The sequence below is a fragment of the Serinus canaria genome, chromosome 5 (genome assembly GCF_022539315.1).
Source record: "Serinus canaria isolate serCan28SL12 chromosome 5, serCan2020, whole genome shotgun sequence".
Lineage (NCBI taxonomy): Eukaryota > Metazoa > Chordata > Aves > Passeriformes > Fringillidae > Serinus > Serinus canaria.
This window is the reverse complement of record NC_066319.1, coordinates 41,919-65,000: the sequence shown is the minus strand read 5'-3', so window position 1 is coordinate 65,000 and position 23,082 is coordinate 41,919. Positions and strand designations below refer to the sequence as shown.

The 23,082-nt window shown below is 39.6% G+C and overlaps 1 protein-coding gene across 1 annotated transcript in view; it reads left to right on the top strand.

The window, feature by feature from the left end:
- BBOX1 (gamma-butyrobetaine hydroxylase 1) overlaps positions 1–18,999 on the top strand; it is a 19,970-nt gene extending 971 nt beyond the window's left edge. Inside the window, exons 2-7 of the mRNA XM_018921892.3 lie at positions 1,062–1,176; positions 9,377–9,575; positions 12,987–13,092; positions 13,972–14,168; positions 14,819–14,985; positions 16,755–18,999. Coding sequence (XP_018777437.1) covers positions 1,062–1,176; positions 9,377–9,575; positions 12,987–13,092; positions 13,972–14,168; positions 14,819–14,985; positions 16,755–16,915 — 945 coding nt within the window. The 3' untranslated portion in view covers positions 16,916–18,999. The remainder of the gene's footprint in view (positions 1–1,061; positions 1,177–9,376; positions 9,576–12,986; positions 13,093–13,971; positions 14,169–14,818; positions 14,986–16,754) is intronic.
- Positions 19,000–23,082: the final 4,083 nt, after the last annotated feature.

Here is a 23,082-nt window from a genome sequence, read left to right as displayed (position 1 = left end):
TGCCCTCCTCATGAATGTCAATCTTTCCTGATATAAAAAATCCTATTAAATTATTTAGATTTTTAAAAATGTTTTATTAAAAGCAGTACATGGCTCCTTTGGCAAACAAATTTCCTTGGTTTTATACTTAAAGATGTTTTAATCATTGAATATGTAGCAGTCAGCCTTGGGTCAGATGGGGCAGCCTTGCTGCAGGGGCAGTTTGCAGAAGCTGACTCATGTGTGAGTACCTCGGCCACAGGATAAGGGTCTCTGGTGAGGAATTCTGGGTTCCCAAGTTGATTGTAGACAAAATTAATGCAATGTAAATTCATTATTTGATCAGGCAAATTGGGAATTGTCTGTTTCCACTTATATTCAGAAACTGATAAAAGCACAGCACTAATACTAAAATTATACTGATAGTGTTTTACCATCATGTGAATGAACACAGTCATGTGAATTGGGAATTGATACCTATTCATCCACCTTAAAAATTCAGCTGAGGGTCTGTGCTGGACTGAGCTCTTTCAGTTCATGACAAGCAAAGCCATATGCTTTCTATCCATGTTTTTTTTCAGGACTTTTTAAAAATTTTAAACACTTCTACAAAAATTCATTTGATAGAGGGATGACTTCAAAAGTAGGTGCTGGATTTCTCTCCTAGCAAAAGGTCCTTGTCTGTCTTGTTCTTTTTGTTTTCTCACGACCTGTCAGAGTTTTGCAAGAAATTTTCACTCTTCTGAGCTGGTGTGAAGTGCTCTCCCCAGTGATATGTGCCAGTTTTTGCAATTCCTTTCTTTCTGTTAAGTACAGTTCCCACAGTGGAAACAGTCCACACAAACCAGCAAATTAGGTCATGAGTTGAAATGAAAATGAACATTTATAAAAAGTGTCAGAATTGAATGGTGTTTCAGTTGGGTTTTCATTACTTGTTTGCTATCATGCTTCAGGGAAAGTTTAACTCTGATAGTATTGATCTAAGTATTACAATTTCTGCCGTTTCTAAGGGATTTTGTTGTTCTAGATGATGTTTTTCAAATATTTTTTTTCTAAACTCACCTTTTCCTTTATGTTGAAAGATCTCTATTACATGGCCTGATGAACACACAAGTGAATATGAAGCTGAGTGGTTGAAAAAAAGATGCTTCTCTGAAGAAGCCAGAGCTGTAATGCGAGCAGATTTATTTTTACCAGGTAGGAATTAAATCCGTCTCTGCCATGCTTGTGACAAATGCAAGGGGTTTGACACTGACTGTCCTGGCTGGAGGTGCCTGTGTGAGGACTGGGTCTACCCAGCTGAAGCTGTAGCAACAGTCCTTGTTGCCCAGTGCCAGTCTGTGCATGTGTGACAGGGACCCGTGGTTATCATTTCCCTCTTCAACCTTCTATACCTGAGAGAAATACAACTAATTGGGCTGCACTTACTTTCCTAAAAGCCTTCTCTTTCCAAAAAATGTTAGTAGGTCTCATAAATGAGCCATGGACCACCAGTGGTCTGTGACTATGGAAGTGTATGAGTGCTGTTTAAACTATTTAAATTTTTCTAAAAAGAAAGATTATTTGGAATTGCAAGGGAGTTGCAACTGAAATATTTTTTCCCCTTTTTCATGGCCTTCTTGTTAAAAAGTAACTGTAGCCTAGCAGTGTGTAGTGCTGAAGTTCAGGTTGTGTTTGCTTTGCTTCCCATGCATATTTTAGTAGTAGACTGTCTTTTGATAAGAAAGTATTTTGTACAACTGTCTTTGTAATATTTACCCTGTACAAATCACTTATCCTTTAAAGTGGATAATTATAAACCCACGAGGTTTGGCATGATGCATTTCATCATTACTTTGACAGCATTTCAGACTGAGCATGGAGGTGTGAAAGGATGGGATTGCAGGATGCCTGCGATTGCTCTTGACAGTGTTCCTGTGAGATCTGCTCTTGCAGAAAGCCGTGCATCTGTGTTCAGTGTTAAGACAGTATCTGTTAAAATAGGACATTACTGGTTTAAAAGATAAGAAATATCTCCATTCATTTCAGTGGATGCTGTAATACACTCTTCGTAGTTCAGAATGGATCTCTTTTCCCCTGGTAATATAAAAGTTTCTATCTACTTTACTTTTGGCAAAAATAAAGTCATGTTTATTATTTTGAAGAGTTCAGCACGCTTCTAGAGTGAATATGGTGAAGATACAGACCTCATTCAGGGAAACTAGACTTGATTTTTCAGATGGCAAGAATTTTATTTGTGAAAATGAATATGCTATGAAAGCTAGCAGGATGTTTTGTAGACTTCAAAGGGATCAACGTAAATTGCTTTAATTAATACTCAGGCAAAATAATCTAGATCTCAGGTTGTGTTAATGGGCAAAGGTATTAATTACTGAGATTTCAATATTTCAGACGTAGTGCTACCTTTTTCACCTATTATGAAGTCTTAACTGGCTGTGATTTGCCTTCACGTGCATGCATTTGCACAGTGCTTACCTTTGGCATCTAAATACAGTGCATGTTTTAGGAGCCAGTTCTCTGCTTTGCCACTGCTCTTCTCCATTGGAGCCATCCAGGTAAAAATATACACCAAAGATCTGTTTCATTCTTTGGGCAATGCTTTTTCAAATTCTGTTTCACATGGTTGGTCTGAAGAAATTGTGTATAAACGTTACACCAATTAACTGGCTTTTTTTTTTTAGTGATGCCCTTCATCCCTTCCTCATACTCTGAGACAATGATAATAATGAGCTCCCTGGCTCATTATGATTGACACCTTCTTGCAGTTTTTCCCAGGTTTCAGTTGCAAAAACAGCTGTGAGTTTGCTTGCTGGCTGCTTAGGATCTGTTTTTCGTTGTATATTTTGGAAAGTTTAGAACATACTTGTGGTGAGTGCACACTGCAAATTACATGCCCTTAAGTAGCTAACCATAGCCCAGCAGTATGATGTTACAGACAATGCTGTGAAATGCCAGCCCTGCATGCTGATTCAACAAAGAGAAATAGAAACTTGCCAGATTGCTGTAGCTAAAGGTTAACCTTCACTGCTGACATTTGCCGCTGTGGCTGGGTTTGTTTTTTTTTTTTTCTTTCGCAAGCGGTTATTTGCTTTTAGTGCTGCTTTCTTAAAAAATGTTTTTCCATCATGGTTTCTGATTCAAAAACGTAGATGTCAGACATTGTGTCAAGCCCAAAAAGAAGAGTTGGTCAGATTTTCAGTGCATGATGAAGTGGCTATAAATAGCTCTATGGCAGTATGTCAAGATTTCTCTTTTAAAACATTGCCAGATCCTATCCATGCAATATGCAAAATCAAAATCTGCTGTTTGTGTATATCAAGGCTCATTTCAGCCCAGCTTACAATATGGTCCAAAAGAACAGCCAAAGAACCATATTCTACTTCTACAGCTGTGGTGTCTCAAAGATGCTCTTTTTTCTTTCTGTTTACTGGAGTTCTAAGCAGCAGATGTCACAGGAATAATTTACCATGTCTGTAATTCAGATGCTGGGGGTAGTAGAGGGTGCTTGTGAGAGACACTGAGTAAGCCAGTATCCAGTATCTAGCTCCATTGTGTGTGCTGAGGTTCTTTTTCCAACGTGCTGGCATTCCAACAATAGGATGGGGCTGGGGGGTTTGGGGGGTGGGGGTGGAAATTAGATAACATCACAATAATTTTTTCCTGTTGGGTGAAAGAGGAGATTCTGCAGAGCTAGTCTGTAGTGGTACATAATATTTTTAACCTTAGATTGGGTTAAGGTTTAAACAGCAGTTTAAAGTTTTCAAATGATGATAATTCTTTAAAATGTGATAGTATGATACTGAATGTTTATATCCGGCTCTGTAAAAGTTTGAATCAGGATGCTAACAGCATCAGTGCTGTTTTCAGTTTCCCTGCTAGGTCCTGAGAGATAATAATTTTAGGAAGATGAAGTTAAAAGTAGTTTTTTACTTTAGAAGTCTGGTCATTTGAATTTATCCTGAAGTAATAACTAATAAGGGCTTAATGATGAGTTGGCTGCCATATATATAACTCACAATATAGCAAAAAACCACTTGGCTTTCAACAAACATTAAGATACATGCTGTAGGCAAAATAATTTTAGGTGAAATAATTTACTCCAGTGGTGTCTAGATTTTCTTATATTACTCAAGAAGATTTCATCAGTATTGTCCCAAGTTGTTTAGTAAGTGCTGGATAATTCCAAGTGTTGATGCATGCACACCATCTGCAGGTACTGAACAAAGGGCATCTTCTCACTTTATGCAAACTCTAATGTAGTTGGGACTAACCTGTTATGATCAAGAAATGGGATTTTTGTTTTTCCTTTCTTCCCCCCCCAATTATTGTTCTGAAATTATTGAAAGAGGCATTAATTCTTTCAAAAGAGTTTAATACTTTCCATTTTGAAAAGCACATAGATCTGGGATTTTAGTAGTCATAATATAAATTATCCATAAAGATACTAAATAATTCTATAAGACTTGTTTTTATCCCATATGAGTTGTTCATTTACATTTGCACAGGGACCTGGACAGGTTGGATAGATGGGCTGAATCCAGCAAAGAGAGGTTCATCAATACCACAACCCCTGCAGCACTACAGGCTGGGGACAGAGGGACAGGACATCAGCCAGGCAGAAAGGGACCTGGGGGTGCTGACTGGTGGCAGACTGAATGTGAGCCAGAAGTGTAGCCAGGTGGCTGAGAAGGCCAATGGCTCCTGGCCTGGATCAGGAAAAGCGTGGCCAGCAGGAGCAGGGAGATCATTGTTTCCCTGTGCTCGACACTGGTTGGGCAGGACCTTGAGTGCTATGACCAGTTCTGGGCCCTCACTTTAGGAAGGACATTGAGATGTTGGAGTGTGTGCAGAGAAGGGCAGCAAGGCTGGTCAAGGGCTTGGAACATAACTCCTCTGAAGAGCAGCTCAGCTGTGTAGCCTGGAGGAAAGGGGGCTCAGGGTGACCTCATCACTCTCCACAGCTCCCTGGAAGGAGCTTGTAGCCCAGTGAAGGTGGGGCTCTGCTCCCAGAAAACCAGTGACAGAACAAGAGGACACAGATTAAAGATGCACCAGGAAGGTTCAGGTTGGACATCAGGAAGAATTTCTTCCCAGAAGGGGTTATGGGGCATTGGGTGGGGGGGCCCAGGGAGGTGGTGGAGTCACCATGCTGGAGATGTTTAAGAAGGGCTGGATGTGGTACTCAGTGCCATGGTTTAGTTGACAAGGTGGTGCTAGGTCATGGGGTGGATTTGATGATCACAAAGGTCTTTCCCAACCTAGCTGATTCTGCGATTTGCAAACATAAAGATTTTTAATTTGGCAACTGCAGCTGTGCTGTGCAAGTGAGACCTAAGGCTGTCCAGACAATAATGACTCATTCCTATCTTTCTTACCCCTTCAGCTTTCAGAGCATATGTTCTAATACTTCTACTATAGTACAATGGAAACTGTATTTACTGCCTTAGCAGTGGGAAGAAATCATTCTATGATGACACAATAAAACAATGAAGCTCTTGAGTGGGATCAGTTACCCCCAGGAAATACTGCCAAAGAGTACAGTCCCTGTGCAGTTCAGTGCAGCTCCTTGATAGATTTTCAGGCTGAAGAGATTTTGTGCACAAAGATGGGTAGAAAGTTCCAAAGTTCCTGTTGTTTGGTATGTGGAAGGATAACATGCCATGGGAAGCATACAGTTTTCTAAGACTTTCAGGCAGTCTTTTTAAAAAACACTTTTAAATGTAAGAATGTAACTATCTGCATACCACAAGATCTTTTTTCCATTCTCTGAGTTTTGCTGTCCTGTCCCTTTTCCAATTAATTGTGGACCTGGCAATCTGTCAATTTGTAAATATTGGACATTTACAATTTGTAAAATATAGAGTATTTTCATCTGGAGCCAAGGTATAAATGCTGCTTCTTTTAGTATAGACCTATGACTTGTCTCTCACCTATTGCTGTTGTGCTCACCAGGCTGTGATGCTCTCTTGGACCAGTCGGGAGAATTCCTTCACTGTTTTTCATATAAATATGAATTGTTTAAAAGCAGTTCATGTTTATATCAGACATAAGTGTTAAAAATTAGACCTCAGAACTCTTGCAGCTACTAGAAGGGTCAAAATTGTCACTAGTGTATTTAAATTAAACTCTAAGAGCTCTCTGAAAAAAAAAAAAACCACACGATTACTAATATGTAAACCATAAAAATTAAAAAGTCTGCAGGAAATTCTGTGCTAAAATTAATCATTTTCTTTGGGATATTTAGTATTAAATGGTGCCGTGACATTCATATTACCACTTGGAGCTATATGCAAGGTTTCAACTTCTGGTGTATTTACCATGGTGTCATTACGGAGTACACTGGCAAATGTGAAGGGGAAAAGGCTGCTCCTGCAATAACTCAAAGGGCAGGCTCTTGACTGCATCAGCATGTCACTGAAGGTCTGGAAACTTGAAGCCTGTCTTCTCTGAAATTTGAGGGAGGATTCATATGCATTTGTGTACCAGCTTGCACCTTAAAAAAGAGAGACAAACCTAAACCTTTAAGGATGCTGGCTACACTTGTCACTGGAAAGAAATTTATATGAGAAAAGTGAAACTTTGAGGAAAAGTGTTTATGGCCTTGCACGGCAGGACTGAACGGTATTTAATCTCTAGTTTTTTGTTTTGGTGGTGTTTGGCAACTATTTCTGTTTGTTGGTGCTTTTAAAATGCAAGTGGTGAAACATTAAAGGAAAAAAAGCTCTTCAGTTTTAGTAAACTGTTTTGGGAGTATCAGTGAAGAGTTCAGTTTCCTTGACACTTTGCAATTTTCACCTTGTAGCAGTACCGTAGAGGTTAAATATCTCTTCAGTCAGCCAGCAATGTTATGGTATTATTCCCAAATACATTTCAGAGTCTGGCAAAGGCTAAATTCCCAGAAAAATTATTTCTCTTCAAGTCAAGTGATATGAGAAACATTTGAATTTAGCTTTCACCTCCCTTTGGCTCCACAGCTGTTTGGATGTGAGGCCAGAGGATAGTCGCCAGTGCTGCAGGTCTGCTTGGATGGAGGATGGAGGGTGGTGGTTCCACAGGGCAGCTGCAGGGGTTGACAGATTTGTCATGCCAGAATCCAAGACAGTCCCTGACTGCTGTGCTGAGCATGTCCTGTTCTGCAGTGCTGTGACAAAGCCCAGGTCTGTAACCAAACCTACTGCAAGACCCAACACCACAGGCCACGCCCTGCTGCAAAAGGATCATCCCATATCAGGTGAAACTTCTAGCAAGAGCAGTTGGGAACTTGAACAAGAGCACACTACAGTCCATGTGCCCTTGGAAGCCTGGGACTCCTGGAGCTGCAGTTCAATAGGTGCAGCTATTTATTATTTATTTAGGTGCATGTATTTATTTCCCAAAATGAAGAAAAATCTGTTGATATATTCCTTCAAATTCTACTTTTTGTTTCTGGAAAATTAGGAAAATATTTATTAACAAGTCAGTAAGAAAACTAGGATGGAAAAGATTAAACTTAAAATCTTCTGTTAGTTTTCACATTATTATTCACCTGCTCTGTATTTCAAAGGGTATTCTTAGCATACTTATACAATATACAACATACATAAGTCTATTTAATTTCTTAACTTATAATATAGTAAAGGGAAAACATTCATATTTTATTTTTTCACCATCTTTCAAACATGTGAAAAGATGTATGTTAAGCTAAACGCAGTGGAGCAGTGAGTAACTGACCATGGAGTGGTATCAAAAAGGAATTTAATGATGTGAAATTATATGTCTCCTCAAGATTTGCACTTTTTTATTTTGTGAACATGTTACAAAATTCAAGAGCTTGTTGAATCATAATGCTGCTGCTTTGAAACACGTGTAGACCATAAAAGATCATCTTTGCGAATAGCTTATATATGGGCATGTGTGTTCTGGTTCTTGGACCATCTCTAAGTAGCCTTAGCCAGATGAAAGAAGAACACTAGTGGTTGAAAAATATTTTAACTCTGTAGTGTCTAAGTTCAACTTTTTTTTAAGAGCACATTGTATTTTGTTCTTCCTACCTATATCTAGAAAGAGGTAAAAAAGTAGCCCAAACCTGGCCTTCACAGTTGTTTGAACTATAGTATGTCCTTCAGTCACCATGTAAAATTGCCCTTTTCAGAATTGAGATTTTAATTCTGAAAGCTCCTTGGAATTTGTAGTTTTTATTTGTCCAGTCCATCGAAGAGATGTGGGAATAAATACAGATGCAGGTGTTTCTTAAGTGATGCCACCTGCATAATTTTACAAATGTTTATGTGGTTTCATTTCTAGTGTGTGATCTCTGTGACTGATGATTGGACTGATGATTGTGACTGATGAATATTAGCTAAAACACCAAGTAAGGTAATTGTGATTTAAACAAAACAATTATTCTAGATAAAATCTTTTCATGCTTCATAGTACACTCTTCTAAGAATAGCAGCTTCAGATTAAATATATAATAGCAAGGAAAAACAAATATGTCTTTACTGTAAGAATAAAAGCCCTGATTCAATATTTAAGAGAATGCTTGACTTAAACCAGTAATGTTTCAAGTTTTGCAAAAAACTAGAATCAATGCTAACTTTATGCAAAACAAAAAAAGTAAGAATTAGCATTTTTGTCCTTTTTACCCATTACTGAGCCCTATCTTTGAACATGTATATATGTTTGTGTCCTAGGTTGACTATATGGTGCTTTTATCCCCAATTGTCTTGTTCTGTTTATGCTGAATAGTAAGTTTTGCACCTTTAAGACTTGCTCCAAGGATTGAGGGGGAGAGAGGAGGCACGCAGTTTGTTTACAGACACTGAACTCTCCTCCACATTCCTGCTCCTGGACTGCGTTGTCTGCAGTTGAACAGATGGCGGGACAGGGCTCTCTTTTTTTTGCTTTTAGTTAGTTTAGCTAGCTGAGGCAAAGAAGTTCCCTGGACTGTGTTTTTTTTCCTTTTTTCCATTTCTTTGAACCTGTTCACACCTGTTCCAGACTGAACAACCATAAGAGCACCAGCAGCTCGCATTGGTGGCCACCAGGCCGGGGCTTGGGCCACGGCATTTCCAGTGCCGGAGGGACTGATAAGGGATTGAGTGAGCTGAACTAGACTCTGGAGAAGAGACTGTCTAGGTTTGTCATCTCTTTTAGAGCAGCAAGGGGTTTTATTGTTTAATATTGTTTATGTTTTCTTGTTTAATAAACAGTTTTTTTCCACTTTTCTCCAAGGAGGTATTTTCTTCCGGACCGGTTGGGGGAGGGGCGATAGAATCCGATCTCCTAGAGGAGCCCTTTGGGGGTTCTCTCCCAAATTTGCCCTGAACCAGGACAGTTTATGCATACAAGCCAGTAAACTGAAGAGTTTTGATACTAAAACAGCTAAAAACTTGTTTCTTTATTTCTTCCCTTTCAGAACATCAGTACTGGGGCTCAGACCTTCAACTTCCCAAAACACCTTTTGAAGAGATCATGTACAATGATGAAAGTGCATACAGGTGGTTGTGCACCCTAAAGAAAGTAGGAATTGTTCTACTGACAGGAGCTGCTACAAGGCAGGGAGAATTGATTAGACTTGGCCGCAGGATTGGGTTCCTGCGTCTCACATTTTATGGGTCAGTTTGTTTTATAAAATCTTTGTTTTCCCAGTGTTGTAATCACCTCTAATGTTCTTCATCTAAGCTTGTTATATCTCTTTTGAGGATTTATATCTTAAAGCAAAGTGTATGGTTTTTACTCTATATATTAGAAAATGTGGCATCAAATTCATATACTGTAAAAGAGAATTGCTTTGCTGTTACAGGTAGGGTATGTAGAGAAGGGCAGAAATAACATTAACTGCTGAGAGAAGGAAGAGTGCCTGAAAACAAATGTTGTTGAATATAGGGTAACAGTGAGATAGACTTACTTGTCTATGCCATGAAACAAAACCAGAAATCCCTAATCCAGTCCCATTCTGAACAGAGGAAGTTATCTGTTCTGAAACTTTTCCTTAGCCTGATTTTAAATCATGGCTATAGGTAAGACTTAAGTGATGGTATCGTAGCCCACATCACCAAGACGATGGGCTGAGTACCCATTTTCCTGCTTTCAGTAGAGTATGCTCTGGAAAGCCATAGCCAATCCCAACAAGCAGAGTTCATCTTGAAGGAGCACAAGCAGGTATTTGTAAATTATCCTTTTGATGCCAAGAACTTGCAAATTGAAGTTCTACCTCTGCAAGCACCTACTAAACGAACAGACAAACCATGGTGGCAACTCACATCTTGCTAAGCTGAATCAGTGACCTCCATCTAACTAAGAAGAAATGTTTGTAGCTGGTAAATAGTAAATTATTACTTACTATAATTTTCATCTCTGAAACAGAAGTTCAGTTCTTACTGGCATCCAGTTCTGAGGTGGCTTTTACAACTGTAGTAAAATAATAACTCTGGGTTATTGTTTCTCTGGTGTTTTACTGGGAGCCAAATACATGGCCTACAAAATATGATAAATAAAAGGATAAACTTGGAGTTGGCAAACTTGCCAAATTAAATATTACCTCAACAGAACCCTGAATTTTATACTGAAATGTAACAGCAATGAATACAATTCTAACACATGAAAGAAAAAGCCTTTCTTCTTGTCTAGATGTCTGCTTGGTGTGACCTCCCTAAAATGTCATTACTGTAAAAAGTAGAAACATTCTCTATATCAGCCATATAACAACATTAAGAGTTTCCACATTTTTAAATTAACCTTTTTCTTTCCATTATGGAGACCCAACTGCATTAATGAAGTCTCCAGTCATACCGCAATTTGTTTCTCCAGCTTCTCACACCCTAGACCTTGTGTTCCTCCTCCTTTTCTGAAGCCTTTTCCAGTGCTTGGTGTGATGTGAAGGCCTTCCTTCGGGGCTCCAGCACTGCCATGGAAACAGCCAATCCATCAGTGTCACCTGGAGGTCTTCAGCAGCAAGAGAAGGACACGTGTCCCAAATCTCATATGTATAAGACATAGACTTTTAATGAAGTGTAAGACCAAACGATTCAAATGTGGCTTCAGTTCCTAGTGCTGCACTTTGGCAGGACTAAGGAGGTGAAGGACAGCCTGGTTTTCTACTGATAAAGACTGAACCCATGTTGCTATATAATGCAAAAACTTCGCTATACACCTGCTTGGTGCCAATCTTCCTCCTCTATCAAACAGTCTGAACAATGGGCTTTGAAATCTGACCCAAGTTATTAAACCACAAACCATTCCAACCCACTTTGCTCTCCTTAGGGTCCCAGAGTCCTCTGACGTACCCTTACTACCTGTACCCCCAACATGGCCAAGTTGATGCTTCAGCTCAGTTGAGACTTAGACAAAGTGAGGTTGATTTTTTCCCCATATTCAATGCTGCACTCTCCATTCGCCTCTTTGACTTCAAGTCAGTAGCTTGGGCTTTGACCAAAGCTCACTATGTGGAAGGAAAGCTTCCCTTGCAAATCCTGACAATACAAAAGCAATGACTGCTTTTACAAAAGTTTCTGATGCTTCTATAAGTGTTATCACTCCAGCAATTTTATATGTTTATATAAAAAAGGCAATTAAAATGTGTTAAATTGTTTTAGAACCATCAAGTGACACTGCAGCCTATGAAATGAGATGGAGCAAATCTAGCTGTCTTCTGCACTAATTACAGGAATTATATAAAGGGGCTATTTTTTGGCTGTCAGACAGTGGAAGTGTGGTTGAAATTGTCATACTTGAGTACTGAGGTTATGTGATGATGAATATGTGCTGTTTCTCAAGTAATGTACTGATGAATATGTGCCATACCAAATAATAAAAACTATTTCTCCTAGGCAGTTAAACACATTTGCAGATACTCAAGAGGGTTTTCCCTCTGGAAATTGCAGAAATCTAATTTTAGCATTTTGCATAATTTCTATACTAAATGCCACTGCTAGAGCAAAAGTATTTATATACTATATATAAATAATTTTATCTCCATATTCTTTAGCCTATTTTCTTTTAAAACTGTTATTAAGAAGCAAAACTAGGCAGACACCATCTGGAACATATTTTGTCTATAGTATTCTACAAGGGAAAATGAGTTTCACAATTTCTTTTTGGTCACTTATGCGCATGCAATTTTATCATCTCTGTATGGTAAATTACACTTTTCCAGACAAACATCTGGATCTATAACATGCATCTGCTGAGGACTGTCTTCAATCATGTGAACATTGTGTAAACAAAACCTGTGGTCCTGGGTCTCAGATTCTCCTGCATGGTGTGTCACTCAAAACCCATTTTGTGTGTGCAGCAACATGAGGCATTCATGTCATTGCCATATAGCTGTGACTTACTTTATTCATTGCAGACGTCAGAAAACTTTTTACTGAATTGCACCAAATTCCAAGCGAGAAACTATGCAATAAAGTAAACAGAGCTAGTTCTCAAAAAGAATGTCATAGAAAGGGAAGAAGTTCCAAAGTCTTTCATCAAGACATTTTTCTCCAGAAGCAAATTTTCAACTTACAGGGAAGATCCACCTGTAAAGGATACTCTATATTTTCTAATATTATGAAGCCTTAAAAATAACTTCTGGAGAAAATTACACGGCCTTTACAAGTTCTGAATTTCACTGATAATGTGCTCCATGTGGCAGAGGGAAAGTGAAAGATTGATAAAAAGAAATGGGCCAACTTCTACTCACTTATTTCTGAAGCATCATTACTAGGATGATTTCTGCTGGCAGAAGCCTCTTGGTTAGTGTCTTCAGCTGGCCTTTGCCAACGCTGGAAAGCCATCCTTCTTCTAGGTACTGCCCTGATGCCAGATGTCCCTTGAGACACTGAAGTTTTATCTAGGACTGCTGAAATAAGCCTCTCTTGGGGTGGAAGGATGCTGCTAAATCCTTATTTCCTTATAATGTTACAATATTTTCATGTCCAAAGTTGAAGTGACTGTTGTACTGTGATTTCACAGTTTCAGTGTGTACTGTCTGGCATGTTGGATGTTCTTACATGTTTTCTCTTTTTCCTTTCATTATAAAGACCGACTTGGCAAGTGCAAGACAAAGCAGATGCTAACAATGTAGCATACACAACTGAGAGACTCTGCTTGCACACTGATTATCCTGTTCTGCAGCATCCACCCGGGGTAAGTTGAATTTACTGACTTTTTCACTCCACAAAAGGGGAAAGGGAAATGTTCCTGTAGTGTGAAATATGGTTAGTGATCAGTGGCTCTGAATTTTGTCTTAAAAGAGCAATGTAAAAATATTGATATATTAATCTGCATTATGCTGATCTATTTACACATGGCATGCAGTTTATACAGTATGATATAAATTCAGCATGTCTCCCACATATCCCATAATTTTTAAAATAAATTCACAAAGTTTTGAAAATATTGCCATAGGAGAAAACTTTCGGGTCCTTTATATGCTGTGAGTACTGTTCTCATTATTTCACAAAAGTTAGGTGTCTAAATGCCATAGTCTGGTTGGGACATTTTAGGATTCATCTCTTCAGCTCAGGAGGGGAACAGAGAAAGAAATTAAGATGGTATAGTCTGGTTTTTGTGAATTGGTACAAGATAAATACTTGTTCGCTCTTTCATAACAGACAAAAAAATTAGGGCCTTTCTGTAAAACTGAACAACCAGGGAAAAGATGATTTCACCTGGTTCCTGTCATATCAAAGTATAATCCACATAACTCACATCATTCCAGAGAACTGGAAAGAAGGAGGGACTCAAAAGAGAGAAGCAAGACCTTTTTGCCACTGACTCACAGGTTGCAAGCATTAGAAGATATCCCAATGGGATGGATTTATGAACACGCTATTTTAATTTTCTGGCTTTGTGATACTGGTGGCAGAGTGTTGTGAAGCTGCAGTAAATGAGAGCTCAGTCTGTCACTGGGAAAAAAAACAAACAACCAGAATAAAAGAACCACAGATGTGAGAGAACTGATACTAATAAGATGTTAAATATGCAAGCCAATTATTTTTTAAAAGAGCTGTTAATTCATTCCAGGTTCAGTTTCTTCATTGTATAAAACAAACAGCTGCAGGAGGTGAGAGTGAAGTTGTAGATGGATTTCATGTATCCAACAAGCTGAAGAAACAAAATCCTGAGGCATACCAGATCCTGTCCTCTACAGCAGTAGACTATGCTGATGTTGGGGTGGATTACTGTGATTTTGCTGTGCACTGTAAACAAAGGATTATAGAGTGAGTAGTTTCAACTACACCAAAAAAGAAAATCTCTGTCATCTGGTGGATGATGTGTTGGTAGGAAAAGGTCTGCTCCTGCCACCTTGTGGTTTAACGTGGTCTGTAGTTCTAGGTTTGGGTGGAGATTTTTGCTTGGTTGGTTGGGATCTTTAGTCTTTTTTGGGGGAAATGCATGATTTGTTCTGTGCATTGTGCTACTTACTAGGTTTTTCCACACACAAACAAGAAGTGGTGGTAATTAGATCAACTCCTAGGCAAAGGCACAGGCTAGCAAACAGCCAAATGCCAGCCAATGTATATGTACATATCATGCCAAGAGGAGGCCATGATTTGAAACATTTAGATTAAGAATTATATACCGTCAGAAGATGAAATTAAAATGTTCATATTCTTTTATGATTTAAAAAAAGTTTATTATTTATTTTAAAAAGTTTACAATTAAAGAGTGTTAGCAAAATCCAATCCAATATCAGTCTGAATTTTAGTATAGAAACATGTGGATATTCCAGTAGGAGAATTCAGTTATTGTTTAATCATCTTGAACTGTTTCAGTAACAACAGAAACAGTACAAGTAACAGTAACAACAGTAACAACATTCCTTTTTCTTTTTTAATTTCCTCTTTTCCCCCTTTTCTTTGTTTTATAGCACGGATTCCAGAGGCCAAGCAATTCGCATCAATTATAATAATGCAACAAGAGACACGGTGTTTGATATACCAGCTGAAAAAGTGAGGCCATTTTATGCAGCTCTAAAGGAATTTAATGATTTATTGAACAGCGCAGAACACAGGTTTACTTTCAAGATGAAACCAGGTCAGTAAGTTGCTTCTCCTCACAACAATTTTCCACATGTTTTTCCTGACAGTCAAAATACTTGAACACTGCTAGCACTAGTACTGAGAGGAACTTCAACTTTTTCAATATTCTATTTTATTTCGTACTGCTTTCTTGCATTCATCTCATAGATTTCTCTTGCCATTGTTACACTATAAAGAAGAAAAAAGTGGCAGGGAGGAATAGTCTACCTATAGATTAGTCAAATGTATCTCTAAACTAAATACAAAACAGCATTTTATGCTACGTAGCATATTGGAAACTGATGTGTCAATAGCACCATAGATTGGCAATCCTATGTGGGATATCATGTGTGGCCTTAATCTCTGTTCTTTTATTCTTCAGCATTAAAATATATATTTGAATCTCTCAAGAGATATTACAAAAGTACATTCATCTTTATATCTGACTGCCTCATTGTATTTGTCCTGGTTCAGGGCAAATTTGGGAGAGTACTCTCTAAGGGGCTTTTCTAGGAAAGCAGATTTAATCGGCCCCTCCCCACAACCGGTCTGGGAGAAAACACTTCTTTGGAGAAAAGTGGAAAAAAACTGTTTATTAAACAATAAAACTTAAACAGTATTAAACAATAAAATTCTTTACTGTTCTAAAAGAGATGACAAACTCAGAAAGTCCCCTCCCCAGGTTGCAGTTCAACTCACTCAGTCTTCTATCAGTCTCTCTGGTGCTGGAGATGCCGCAGGCTAGGTGGAGCTGCCGGTGCTCCTCTGGGTGTTCAGTCTAGAGCAGGTTCAAACAGGTCTAAGAAAAGGGAAAGGAAAAAAAAATCTACGGTCTAGGGAACTTCTTTGCCTCAGCTAGTTAAACTAACTAAAAGTAAGGGAAAGCTCTGTCCTGCTGTCTATCCGCAGACAACACAGTCCAGGAGCAGGAATGTGGAGGAGTAAGTGCAGTGTCTGAAAACAAACTGTGTGATTCTTTTTTCTCTTTTTCACTCTCTGGAAAAAGTCTTAAAGGTGCAAAACTTATTATTCAGGTATAAACAGAACAAGACGATTGGGGATAAAAGTATCATATAGACACTCATATACTATGGTACTTGTGTCTGAAATGTCTGTGAGGAAGTTAATCTCTCTCCATTGGAAACACACAATAAAATAATGTGTAAAACCACATTAATAGAAAAACAAAGCCCCTTACATTACATTAGTGGCATCCATTTTGTTGATTAACGCAATTGGTGGTAGGGGGAATGAGAAGAAAATAAGAAAGACTGTGAGTTTATTTAATTCAAGATTTAGCATAATGGTGACACACAAGGGAGAAAAATTAAATTTGTATTCTAGCATTAATTATGCAATTTCCTAACTTTCAGTGTTTTGACTTTGTTCTCATGAAATTCTCTTAACAGGTATTGTATATATGTGTATGGTACAACTAGTACTAGACTGGTCAAATAAAATGTATCCTAGTGGTTTTCACACATTTTATTTATTTCACCTCTATGTATTTGCATTCTCCTTAAGGCTTGATTTTCTCAGTATGGACTCCTCTACCACCCTGCTTTTTAACTCCTAATTATACAAGAGATGAAAGAGGTTTCAAAAGGGAACTGGCCTCTCTGGTTGAGAAAGTTAAAATTGAGAAAATTACTGTGTTGTTGCTGTGTATGTCCAGCTGGGCTACTTAAAATTATTGCTCACTAACTCTTGATGTGACCTCTCTGTTTTTTTGAAGGAATCAACTCTAACATTCCAACTACTGACCTTTGTGCAATCTCTTTATAGGAGACATACTCACATTTGATAACTGGCGTGTGCTCCATGGTCGCCAAGGCTACCCATCCTGTTCAAAAGTGACACGTCACCTGGAAGGTGCCTATGCAGACTGGGATGTAGTCATGTCAAGGCTCCAGCTCCTTAGGAAAAGGGTCCTGAAGAGGGATTGAGCTTCCTTCTAACTAGAATGAGCAAAACATAGATTCTCTAACCTCAAACACACCAGCAATATTAAAAAAATGAGTCTTCTTTTCAGAAACTGACGTGAGTTTGACAAGGGCTTGTCATAGAACCAAGGTAGAGGCTTTGAACGGACAGAGGATAGGTTTTGCAGAGGGGCTGGAATGAGATGGTCTTTAAGGTCCCTTTCAACCCAAACCATTCTATGAGTCTGTCATAAATATATTTTTGGTTTCTATAAGCTAAGAAACATTTTGTTCATAACAATTTAAGATTTATCTGTGCCCTCATTTTTGAATTTAGGAAATACATTGCTATGTCTGTAAGTTTATGTGCTTTTATAAAAGCAGTATGCAAAGTGGCTTGAAAGATTATCACTTCACTGCAGATCACAATGCCTTCCTTTGCCTCTATATATCTACGTGCCCTCCCAAAAAGGCTTGAAAGGTAAAAGGAAAAAGTATCATTAAGTAAATTTTGTTATGAACAACACCTTTCTTTATTTTCAGATATGCATTCTTTATTGCATAAATCATAACAAAAATTCAATATCAAAAAAAAAAAAACAACCCACTGCCATGATGTTATTTTTAAAAACACACCTTTCTAGGTAGGACTCTGCTGTAATACATGATGTCATTGAACAGAGGCTGTATTTTCTATATCCCACTGTACATATTTTGATTTTCACAGCCACAAATAATTTTCTTTACATGCCCAAGTCCATAAGCTCAGAAATCATAAACCTACCAAAGAATGCATCATATTAATGTTCCTCTGCAATAGGAAGAATAAATCACTCTCAGTGTAGAGGTCACAGACAGGATCAAAAATCCTATCAGAAATCCTAATGTAGAGGCCATGTAAGGACCTAAGGTCTGTATAGCAGATTTTTGAGTAAAGTCAAAAGGAGGAATCCTGATGATGCTTGGTGGCTAGAAACTACAAAACAGAAGTGGCTATTGACTTTGCATGTGACAGAAATGTGGCAACTGAACCCAAATCCATTTTTGTTACACCCACCTCCAATAGGTCTTTAGGATGTTTTCCTCTACTCTGGATTCTGAATAAAAATCACATTATCTAGAAATGACTGCAGCCAAAGTAGTGGAGTTCTTTCCCTACATTCAGATGCCAAATGGAAAAAGAAAGAATTTTAAAGTACTTGTTTTCATACTCAACAACATGTCCACTGAGTTTATTTTTCACTTTTCTTATAGCTGCAGAGTTAACAGGATGCTTCTCACCATGCTGCGAGCTGGACAAAATAGCCACTCTTCCACCCTCAAATCCTTCTGTTTACCTCTGTGTTTTCAAACTGTCCCTTCCAAGTCAAATAAATCCCAGTCTCTTCTTGGAAGGGTAACACAGAACTACAACTACAGAATTAAATAACCATAGAATTAAAATAAGCCAGGCTAGATGGAGCTTTGAGCAACATGATTTAGTGGACCTGATTTAGGGGGACTGGAACTGGATGGTCTTTAAGGTCCCTTCTCAGTCCACTCTATGATTCTGTGACCTAAAGTCAGTTTGCAAACACTTCCATAGCTCCTGCTCATCATTTAACAACAGATATCAGCTGAATAATCAAACAAACTCAATTAGGCCTATTTGTCATAGGGCAGTTTGAATGTAGTCCTCTTTATTAAATAGTGAAATGTTATTGTCAAAGTTATGACCTCATTAAATAGTCTAACAAAATTGGGGTTTGGGGGTAATTAAATGTCTCAGTGCCTTCTTTAATAAATCTGGAAACATGAGGAAATTTTTTTTTGTCTTTGCAACAAAGGAAGGAAAAGATGAGGAAAGATTAATACCTGATTAATAGAGATTAATAAAAATATTATTAATAAAAGATTAATACATGATTAATTAACATTCATAATGCTCTGCATTAACTGTGATATTTTTCACATAAAACTGGAGAGAATGTTGCAATTTATAACTGTTAAGACATCTTTTGATTTATACTAGTCGTTAATAGGGAAGAGATTATTTTCCACTTGTATTCTATACTTTTCTGCACATTTTAATTAAAATTTCTTTTTATTAAAAGATTTTATGGAACTGGTTTGATTGCTGGTTTGGGCTTGTATCTAATCTCACACATAACATCTTGCACAAGGATATGAAGTCATTATTGTTAGTTACAAATATTTGTAAATATTATTAGACCTGAATCCATTTACATTTGTCCTGTATACTCAACATACAGTTTAAATATAACTAAACCCATCTCTTTAAGCAGAATGGAGTACAAATAATGGTAAAGACTGTTCATCAGTGGAAACATGAAGTCCTGCACAAGAAAAAAAAATAAAATTCCTGTAATGCCTCCAGAAACACAATATCCAGTTAAACTGGAAAAGGGTCAGACTACCCACACAAACTGAATGCAAATCAAAACTTATGCTTGTGCCTGAAAACCCTCTGCTCAACTTCTAGAATCCAGCTACTATCTATAGCAGAGATTTTAATTCTGAATTCCTTTGCCTAATAGTTTAGTCGCACTGGAAAAAGAGAGTATTTCTGTAACTATCTGCAAATTAGATCTCCTGATGACTGGTTGGGTATCAATAGCGGAAGCCCAAATGTTGGGTTTTTTATCCCCATCTTTTCCAAAAGCACACAGCAGATGACATTGTAAAGGGTGAAGATAGTTCTGGCTGCTGAGGAAGCTGCAGCACAGATACATGCTGGTCACCTAGTATGGGTACCTCAGCCTTCATAGACTAAAAGGTCTTTCCCATCTTACAGCAGCAAGAAAAGGATCAGCTGGCAATAAGTGTTAGCAAGACAACACTGAAGAAGCTTTTAGGCTGTATCAAGAGGGTGGCACAGGACAGGATTTCACTCACCTGTTGTAATCCAGAAGTCCTAATGCTGTCTGTGTTAGCTTTGTGCTGTTCATGATACATCAACCAAGCAGGCTGTGGTCAGCAGCTGGCTACAACCAGCACAGGTGAAGAAACAGAAAAAATTACATACCCATTTTGCTATTTGAAAATGCTTTCTCTCTTTCATCCTAGCTTTCTTCTCTTCCTACTACATTTTGTAGCAATGGATATTGGAACCAAACCCAAGGCACTGTTTTCATGTATAATTTTTAAAATCTTCTTTTATAGAGCAGATTTCCAGATATTTTTAAAAGTTTACTAAAAGTTTTAAAAGTACAATTTCAGTAGATCTGTAAACTCATATTTCTGTGGAGCACTTCAGCACATGCTCAACACAGCTATGTTGAGCCACCGGCAGCATGGGCCAACTAAATTTGAACGGTAAACCAGAATCCAGAGAAATTTCCAGGTGTCTGCTGGCGAAGAAAACTGTAATAGATCCAGCAAAACTGGAAAGAAAACTCACCAGCCCAGGTTCCTGATGGCAGATTGCAGGAGCCACTTGGCACTGTCAAAGCAACCAGAGTTACAGGTGGGATCTGCTTAGGTCTGGGAGGCATCCTGCGCAATGTGGAATTTCAGGAGATGTTGCAGCTTCGGCGTGGTGGTCTGGTTCTGGGCACCGGCATGGCGACCCAAATCCAACAGGATTACTCGGTCCAAATGCTACAGACACCAATGTGGTGGATAGCAAAATGGCGTTTATTGCAGAGTCTCAGGGGTACTTATGGCTTGGGTAGCCTGTGTCACTTCCCTGACTCATGTCCGGCTGGGAGCGGCCGGGTGGGAGCGAGGGTCTGACTACAGGATGAGGAGGGGGCCCCCTAACTACGCGTACGGCCCGAAATCTTCCGCACGTTATTTCCCTAATTCTCCCACATTTCCCCCCCCCCCATGATTAGTAAACGTCTTACAAAGTTATAAAATGCAAAGGTTACACAATTTCATTGGTTAGTAGAATTAGTGTAAAATTGTAAGTGTGTTAGTAACTTTAGCATGCCTTAAAGTAGTTGCCGGCACTCCAGAAACAAAATGTTAACCGTTTCCAAACGCCTTTTAACAAATAGCACCAGTTTGTTTAGTATGCAAGGCCCAAAGATTAGGGTTAGTAAGATTATAGTGATTGGGCCTATTAGGGTGGAGATCAGGGTGGTGAGCCATGGAGACTGGTTGAACCACGACTCGAACCAGCCCTGTTGAGCTTCTCTGTCCATTTTTCTTTGGTTCAGCCGGTTTCTCAGTTCGGCCATGGAGTCTCTGACAACTCCGGTGTGGTCTGCGTAAAAGCAGCATTCCTCTTTCAAGGCAGCACACAGGCGTCCTTGCTGCATGAACAAGAGGTCCAGCCCTCTCCTATTTTGGAGAACAACTTCTGAGAGTGAGGAAAGGGATTTTTCCAGCGAAGAGATGGACTTCTCGGTCCTTTGCAGGTCCTCATCGATGGTCATTTGCAGCTGGAACAGTCCTTGGTGTTGGGTCGCTAGGGCTGAGATGCCAGTGGCCGTTCCGGCTGCTCCTAGGCCGAGTAGCATGGCTATAGTTAAGCCTGTCATTATTTCTCTTTTGTGGAGCCTGCTGGTTTCTTCAAAAAGGTAATACACTTCTTCGTCTGAGTGGTACAGGACCCTAGGGACAATTAGAACTTGGACACAAAAGTCGTTAGAGTGATCGAATTTTTCGAGGAGTACACATGGGCTTACCCCGGATCGGTGACAGACCCTCATTCCCGATGCAGCTGGGATCACCCACTGGAACTTCCCTCCCTTAAGTTTGCCGAATTCCTTGCAGACATTGCCCATCTGCTTTGCCAAGGTTGCATTGCCAAAGCATTTGCCTTGGCCTGTAACCTGACTTAGGGTAATGCCTCTCTGGGGGGTGTCCCATCTGCATTGGCGTGGATTGTTTGACTTTGAGAAGATGAATGGGAGATCGAAGACAACGCCTTCGCAAAAAAAGGGTTGTGCATCATAGCATAACCAGCATGATTCTGTGAAGTTCGGATTAGACGGATTTAACGATATGAAGGTAGCATTTAACACGTTTATGAATGAATTGGAAAGGTTCGGTTCGATTAGGAGATCGGATGGGGAGACTAGTTCCGACCTCTGCCTTTCGTGGCTAGAACTACTGTTAACTGAGATCTCTTCCCTGGGTTTACTCACTACCAGAACCAGATTGGGTCCGACTGATTGGGACATAGAGGCTGGGAGTCTGATAATTTGCACGTTCACCCACTCTTTTGACCCTTGAACGACTACTGTCCATGTTTTGCCCGTGGTCCAACTGGGGTGACCTGGCTGCAAAACCGTCATGTTGTAGGTTGGTGCATTTCGGAAATTTAGGGATTTTATGACTGTTTTGATGGAAATTTCCGTGGAAAAAGAAGGGTCTTTTGCATCCGGAGGGTGCCCAGGTGAACTGTAAGAACCTGTCGGGCTCTTGTGGATCCCACCAAGGCCCTGATGGTCTGGCATCTGTAACAATGGTTTCGCAGCCCCAATGCCCACAGTATCCCCACCCTGGGTGATTGCAGTAGCTTTTTCCTGGGTTTGAGACTGGACACCAGTAGGATAGGTATATTTGTGTGACGTGTGGGGAATAGGGGTCTACCTTTGGTCGTCCCGGAAACAAGTCGGTAAAGCGAAGTACGAAGGATGGGGTGTTTGGTGTGGTGATTTCTTTGAGCACCTTGCCACTGCTAAGGTGTTGTATGACCCACCTGAATGGCTGATAAGGGTAGTGGTCTGGGCTGGCTTGCCCTCTGGCGACAAGCCTCAACAGCAAGAGCACACAGAAACACCGTTGATGTTTGGGTCTCACCCGCGCTGCTCTCTCGGGCGCTGCGGGACGGCTTGGTGGTCCGTCCTCTGGAACGGGGACGTACGCGTCACGAGCATGCCCCACAAGCATGTCCTGTAAACAAAAACTCACAACTCTCATCAGTCTCATTCTGCTCATGGTGAAGGTCGGGCTTGACTGACTTAAGTGGACACCATTTAATGTGCCCGTCCTTTTTAGCAGCCGCATATCCCAGCCCCGTGAGCACCAATTTCCAACCCTGTTCCCACTGCCCCAGTTCGTTTTTGATCACCACCCGCAGGCCCTCCTCTAGTGCCTGAGTGGCCCAGTTTTTCTGAGCAGGACTGTTTGTCTCATCCCCCCTAGGGTATTGATTTAATGCTAGCAGCGCAGTCGCCAGGATACGCGCTTGGTCGCCCGAGGGAATGGCATTGGAGAAGCCTTCTGCCTTTGCTAGC